The sequence below is a fragment of the Rhagoletis pomonella genome, unplaced genomic scaffold, assembly GCF_013731165.1.
Source record: "Rhagoletis pomonella isolate Grant_MI unplaced genomic scaffold, Rhpom_1.0 Rhpom_scaffold_00003, whole genome shotgun sequence".
Lineage (NCBI taxonomy): Eukaryota > Metazoa > Arthropoda > Insecta > Diptera > Tephritidae > Rhagoletis > Rhagoletis pomonella.
This window is the reverse complement of record NW_023458557.1, coordinates 6261278-6268965: the sequence shown is the minus strand read 5'-3', so window position 1 is coordinate 6268965 and position 7688 is coordinate 6261278. Positions and strand designations below refer to the sequence as shown.

Sequence of the window (7688 nt, the reverse complement as noted above, 5' to 3'; positions counted from 1 at the left end):
ATTGATGTCACTGTGTACGTGCGAACAAGCGGTGCGGTTGAATGAAGCTTTCGCTGCCTTCTAAAGCAGAGCGTGTATGTATACGCGAATATGCCCGCCGGGCAGGTGCCGCCCAGGTCTGCTTTACAACATTCGTCATGCTTTCGGCAACAAGTCAAATGGCTTTCAGCAACAAGTCAAACGACTTCTGCCACAAATGAACTGCGGCGTCTTGCTTCGCCAACCGTCCCCATGAGCTCTCATGTTTTCGGCAACCATTCAAATACCGCGTTTTCTAGCTTCGTGAACGAGCGTTCGGAATACTGTTTTGCCGAAGTCAATATCAGCACGCTATGCGCTGGTGTTCAGTCATCCTCTAATTTCGTTTAGGTATCGATACTACTCAGCCAACGCCGCTGCTCAGTCATACAAAGCAGCAGTATTGATTGAGTTTGCAATAGTTGGCGTTCAACGCAAGCCAGTCTCTGGTAAGTATACATCACTTTCCAATAGGATGATAGTTTATGACAAATTAATTGATCATTAAAGTTTGTTTTTTATGAAAAAAATAAATAAAAATATCTAATTTTAACTGGAGAAAAATTAAAAATGTAACAGGTTCTGTGTCAAGTTCTTGCAGTTGTGCCTGCAAGTTTTAAAGTTTAAAGTTCTGTTATAAACAAATCAAGTTACTTATGAGGCAAATCGATGAATAATAAAGAAGTAATGAGTGGTCAAATCAAAAGGCGCAAAGATTTTTTGTATGAGAAATGAGCAGGAAATAATGCTACTCATACGCCATATACACGCTTTTATGCTCATATTTTAATTAAGTTAATCTCTTAATGATCCAATGATCGGATTTAAACCTTTAAACCTTTCCTTTAAATGAAGAATTATAGAAATCGGTTAGCGTGGTCCAAAGTAATGCTATGTCTCCATTCTGAGATTTAATGAAAATTTAGCCCTCTGACGAGATTTAACGTTAAATCTTTTGCGATTTACCATATAAAATTAAATCTCGAAAGGCAGTAGATTTAAGTTAAATCTTCGTTAAATCTTCAATAATATTGGTCAATAAATATAACTTGTTGGGTGTGGCAACCACAAACTTACATGCCATAAGTGAAATGACATTTGTATTTTCAATATACATGCAGTTGCGGCCATTAAAATCTAACATATTAAAAAAACATATATTTTCTTATTTTTATAGGCGTTTTTATATTTTGGCGAGTCTTAGAACCAAATTATTAATATTAATACAACTTAGGTTGTAACAAATTTAGAAGATATTATTTTAAAAACTACAAATTCAGAAAATATGTTTTATGATAATATTATGCAGAACCTTCTCCGCTTTGTATAAATCTTTTACGCGCTGCGACATAAAATTAATGAATTCGGTAATGGATCTGCTTCGATAATATTGCACCAAACATCCTCTAGAACTCAATTCGACTCAAGAATTGCATTGGTAGTCATATTTGCTAACTAGGTCTTCATGATATGCCAAAGGCTGACGATTGCACTTTCCGTTCCTTCTTATGAATAAGAGAGTTTCTTTCCCCAACAGCTCTTTACAAATTTTTCTATCCGCACGTGTTGTTCTTTACCGTTTTGATAATTTTTCTTAAATTTGGGAAAATGATTTGGAATATTTGACCATTCGTTACATTTTTCAAACTATATATAATGCATATTTACCCCGAATAAGAGGCCAATAATATTACTAATTCACAAAATGAAATTCCGCTACTGCTGCCTTTCTTTTATCTGTCTGTATTTCAATGTCCGCAACTGTACTTATAAAATCATACATAAGTACGGTTACCAGACGTACTGATTTTATCAGTACAGTACTGATTTTTCAACTTACGTACTGATTTTATTCATTCCTTCAATCAGTACGCTAATGTCCTGATTTTTTTAAATTTGCACTGATTTTTCAATTCTGAGCAATCAAATTTGTAATAGGGTTCTTCCCACCGAGCTTGGTACGCGGTAACTCAGTGATCGGTAATTTTTCCCATGTATTTTGTTTGTGTAATATTATTTTACACAAACAAAATACTTTACGATTTACTTAGGATTTTTACATAACTTGGGAACTTTCTTAAAATTTACTGTTAAAAGTAAGAAGAAAATAATTTAATTATAGTTGACAAGTTATAGGTAATGTTTCATATGCGCAAGAAATCAATACAAAAGAGCAATCGTTTTATGGGCATTTTGCGGGTTATTACCTACCAGTTGCGAAAATATCATGGCGTATAATTTATTTAAAAAGAGGGCTGACATTTTTTGCCGAGTGTTGTTAGTTATCTCGAAAATAACTTTCAGTTTAATAATAACAAATTTGAATAATTGAATGGCTTGCCAACAACTTACAATTAGTTTTTCTCAATTGACTGACTCAATTTAGATACTCTTTTTGGCGAATTCGTAGTCTTTCAAAGTTTTTTCGCAGTTGAATAAAGTAATTTAAGCCATGAGGAAATACGGATGCAGTCCTTAAATAGAGGTATCTTTCCACAGTTTGAATAAATACGTAATTTTGTTTTTTCAATACCACGTTTAAACGAAGCAGCTGAGGGAAAATTTTAGAAAGTGAACTTCAAATTAAAAGTAATATTAAAATATAATGTTTAGAGTTCTTTGACTATTTAAACACTGAAAGTGGAAATGATCTTATTATTGCTATTAAAAAATTTCATATATATAAAATAATTTATTGGCTCCTGTGATGATACTATAAAGGTATTTGATACTAAGTACATGTTAATGTGTATACTCATATTAAAAAGAATAACATTTTTATTTTTTGTGATCAACATTTCATTTATATATCAAGATATTATTAAAGATAAGTACTCTGCCGATTTAAAGTATTATCTGCTACTAACATTCATAATTCTGCTTGAAATAAAAGTGTACTGAAAAGTACTGATTTTTATAGCATGAAAAAGTCGAATGTACTGATTTCGCGCCAAAAAAATCTGGCAACCCTATACATAAGCAAACGTCAAGTATTTAAAAATGTGAACGTCAAATATATCTCGTTGTGGCAATGGATTTATTAAATCTTAATATGTAAATCTCTCAATGGAGACATAGTAATACATAAAAAAAAATAAAAAAAATATTAAGACGAATTGATAACCTTCCTCCTTTTTGTGAAGTCGGTTAAAAATGAAGTCGGTTAAAAATGAAGTCCATTTCCGGAATCAGCAGGCAATTCTTTATGGGCACTGGATAGTGGCATCCATTGAACATTTTTTCTGTAAACCAGTGTAATTAAAGGTTTGCTCACTAGTGGCATTCGAGTTTTGACACTCCCTTAGACTATGTTCAAACAGTCAAATTTGCTGAGGCAATTAAGCCTTAAATTGCGGCATTGAGTTTGGTGTTTACACACACGTCAGCTGCGCAATTAGCGATACGAAATCAGCTGCTGGATTACCTACAGTGATGGAAAAGTTGGTACAATCGTATCTTTATTTAGTTTGAAAGTACATTTAGTACAAACACACAATTTTAAGTACATTTGGAACGTAGCCAAATAACTTCTCAGGACATCAGTTATTATTTTTATTGACAGAGGGAGAGGGAGAGAGAGAGGGAGAAGACTGTTTTCTGAGCAAATCTTTTATTATTGAATCAGGCAGCCATCCTACTTATTTAAATATCTATAAGTCTCGCATATTTACGAGAAATCAAATCACAAGGTTGCCTGTTTTACAAACAAATCAGATTTTTTTCCGAGGGTTTTCGAAGAATACTTGAACAAACTATATGGATTAGACGAATTTTACTTATTAAACCGGGAAATATGAAGTAAACCATCCGTGACACATTCTAAGGAATGTTGTTCTCAATACTTAAATAATATAATTTATTCTTAAATATACCAATGGAATATTGATTTATTTTTTATTTCCAAATTGTAGATATATCCCAAATTTTAATAATGCGATCTTGTCCAACCGTCAACAGCAATTTTCGGCTTTCATCTAGGTCCATGTTCACGATCGAGTGCTTAGCATCATGGAAAGAAGCCAAAGTGGGACGTCTAAGGAGAAAAAAATGTTTAATAAAGTTGTGTCAGAACATGCTGCTAAACGTACTCCACGGTTTGAAGTTGCTTATAGCAAGGATCACAACAGCGTACATCAAATTCAAATCCCATTATGGGTATGTTGATGCGGTTTGCTGAGCAATTATCGCACACAGCTCTTCCACAATTCCTGCAATGGTGCTGTCTTATTCCTGAAAATTTGTAAGGTGCATTATAAATACGTGTTTCATTGGCGTTTAGCTTTTTTCTAACTTATTTTCTAATTCCGGCTGAGTCAGATTTTAAATCCGTGCGAGTTTCACCCAGAAAAGGGAAATTAGGGCTGTACAGGATGTTGTGGAAATGGTCTTGGATTTGCAGTTGGAATTGCATTTGCATATTTTTTGCTTACTGCCATGGCAACCGTGTGCATTTTATTGTAGGGAATTTACGAATGCAACGAATATGCAAATCCAAGAGCATATGCACAAGATCCTGAACAGCCTTATTATTACCAATATTTAGTTATAGTAAGCAAACGGCACGATATGACGAAATATGCAATTTACATGAAACTTTCTTAGGTGGACAGTATGGTAAGTTGAATCAAATAATTTTTGAGGAAAAATAAATAGGGTGTTGGGTGATACAAGTTTCCAATGGAGCATGTTCATAGTCGGCTCAGTTTCGACTTTTCTGGCTAAGTACGAACTTAAAATTTAGTTTCCGTTGTAGTCGTAACTAGATAGAAGCATTTTATTAAATTATGGAAGAAAAGTGAAATGGACTGAGGGTGATTTTGATAATATTGTATGATCTGTAATTGATTCTGAAAAGGGAAATTTACGAAGAGCGATCTATTTGAAGCGGAAAATGAAAGTACAATACTTATTCCAATTCTAATAAAGCGCTATCAGTATTTTATAATTGAAATGATTTAGATAAGACCCAAATAACAACATCTAGTTATGTGTTTGTATGTTTCATCGACTTCGTGGCACTGCGGTTGTTCTGCCTATTTTACAACACTAACAAGAAAATTAAACTTTCCCTTTTTGCTTAACCATGCAATGTTACTTAAACATTGTTAAAATTACGTAAACCGATGATCAAACTTGAATACACTGAGAAAAAGGATTAGTTTCGACAACTAAAGGTATTTAGTTCCCGAATTTTGACAATATTTCGGAAATGTTACCAAGGATTCGGAACTATTACCATGGGTTGGTAATTATAACTAAATATATTAAAGCTTCTAATATTCATAGTTTAGTCATAGTTACCAAATCTTAGTTGAGGAAACAACGATTTGGTTTGAGAGCGGAACATATTCATGCTTGTGAGCCACCCCTAAAGAATGCTGAGCGATCTCTGAGCACATGTGTGTTTCACATACGAAGAGCGCCAGCTGAGCAATGCTCACAGTCCCACTTATTGAATCGATTGAATGTTCTAGTATGCCGACCATTCCATAAAAACGATTCAATGAATGAGACTGTTTGCTCCGCTACCGCTGTTCGTATATGGGTGAAACACGCGTGTGGTCACAGAGCGCTCAGTAAGCTAAGGCATGTCGATCACAGCACTAGGTAGAGAAAGAAAAGTGTGAGCTATGACATGCCCAGACTTGTTTGTCTCAGTTTCAGTTTTGCCATCGCCGCGAGTTGTTTCGGTGTGCGCATAGTTATTTAAAAATATAAAGTTTGATGCCAACCGGGGTTTCTCAGTGGATATATAATTTGAATTATAATTTGAAAGTATCTATTTAGCCAAGGAAAAACCCAAGCAGAATACTTAAACCAGCACTTCCAGCAGATATTGACCTGGGTTTTCGCACGACTGTTCCTGTTTCATCGTTTCTTTTTATGAAATTCTTACCGACATATACATATGTATTATTTACACTGGTAACTATTTATGTTAATATGTATGTATTTTTTATCCCTAAGATATGCAAATAAAAGAAGAAAGTAAACACAACAACTGTTCGAGCATTTAAGCTCTCACTATACCTGTCGTCGCATACCCTTCGCACTTTTGCTTTCGATAGCTACGCCACTGGCTCATACTTTTCATTTCTCGTGCTTCGGTCGCTCTACCTTGCACTTTCGTTGATGCACTGCACTTCATTGTTGTTGCTAACGCACCGCTAATCAGCAGCTTATGCAAAGGTGCGTGTATAAAAACAAATTTGTTGGACCATCATTGCGCGCGCCACTCTCGTCGTAGCTGTTATAAATTCTTCGCTGCACAAACAACAACAAGCATCGCTAAACCGCACATTTCCATATCGCTCTTCTCCCGCTATTCGTCGTTATTAGTATTTAAGCATTAGCAAATAGTTTTAAGAAAACTCTGTACAGTCCATTTGAAGATCTCCTAACGTACGGAGCAATAAACGCATAAACCCATACTTTGATTTGGAAAATTATTTTTCGCATTCGACAGCCGGTAAAAACCATTTCTCGGCTCGGCCAACAACCATCGAGTAAATTTTTATTTGTGTCAAACTGAAACTTTTCTACAGCAAGTTCACAAAATTAATTGAAAACTTGTATCAACCAAAGCATTGTTTATATTTGCTCAGCAATGATTTTATTCAACTAACAATATTGTCCACTCAAGGTAGTCGTTTTGTATTTATTAACAAATATACATTTTTCCCAACTAGAAGTCTCAAGTAAAGTGCAGACTTTCGTGAACTAGATATTTATTTCGCCATATCCAACTTTGCCACTTGGTCACTATAACCAAATCTTGGTAATTATAACTAAACCTTTTTCTGAGTGTAAAAATGTCACTTTTTCAATATATCGTAAAACTAAGTTAATAAAACTATACAGTAAATAGAAGTCTGAAATGCAACTATGAATCGAAGCGAATTTTTAGTTGGAGCTTAAATTTAAGTTGCTGCTTTATTAACTTCGACTTAGAAGCTGGACTATGAATACGCGCCATTGTTTATATTTGTGCCAACACCAAACTTGTTTGGCAATAATAAGTTACTAGTAATAATCCCGAAAATCGGGGTACTCAGTGTTCTAAAAAATCTGCATATTTCTTTTTTCCAAAACCAAATGCATTGCTTTTGATAATTAACTTTACCTTTTGTACTTTAGCAAGGTTATAATCTACTCAACACGTATACATAGCTGGCCATGCGTAAAGCATTCCTCTTGCTAGGGTCTGACCTTGAGACTTGATTATTGTTATTGCAACGCTACAATAATTGTGAATTGGCGAGGTTTATATACAAAAGGAGGCATAAATGTAGAATACCTACAATTCTCAAATTAAAAAAAAATCATATTGGGATCGATGGAGATCATTGAGGTGAGCGTAACGATATATATATATTTTTGGGAAACAAAAACTACAACAATTATTAAAGGTCAAAGTTTAAATTAAGCATTTTTTAAAATTAAGTTTCTCGAAAACCTCTTCAAGGATTTGGAAAATTTTTATGTCATTTGATAGAGAATTTTATTTAATATACATATATATAAAAAAAAGGTGTTCAGCGCCTTTTTCTTCGCAACACAGAAAGAGAGTTCTACTTTGTGAGGGTTATAATCTATAAGCGCGGCCGAAGGCCGCCTACGCAGAAAGGTGTTCAGCGCCTTTTCTTCGCAACACAGAAAGAGAATTCTAC

The 7688-nt window shown here is 34.3% G+C and overlaps 1 protein-coding gene across 2 annotated transcripts in view; it reads right to left on the bottom strand.

Annotated features, from left to right (window-relative positions):
- Positions 1-3857: 3857 nt before the first annotated feature.
- LOC118735009 (WD repeat and FYVE domain-containing protein 2) overlaps positions 3858-7688 on the bottom strand; it is a 251230-nt gene continuing 247399 nt past the window's right edge. Inside the window, exons 6-7 of one of the 2 annotated variants that reach the window (XM_036464611.1) lie at positions 4107-4248; positions 3858-4051 (exon numbers count right to left, since the gene is read on the bottom strand). In XM_036464611.1, coding sequence (XP_036320504.1) covers positions 3913-4051; positions 4107-4248 — 281 coding nt within the window. In that variant the 3' untranslated portion in view covers positions 3858-3912. The remainder of the gene's footprint in view (positions 4052-4106; positions 4249-7688) is intronic. The other variant, XR_004992484.1, reaches the window with a different exon arrangement.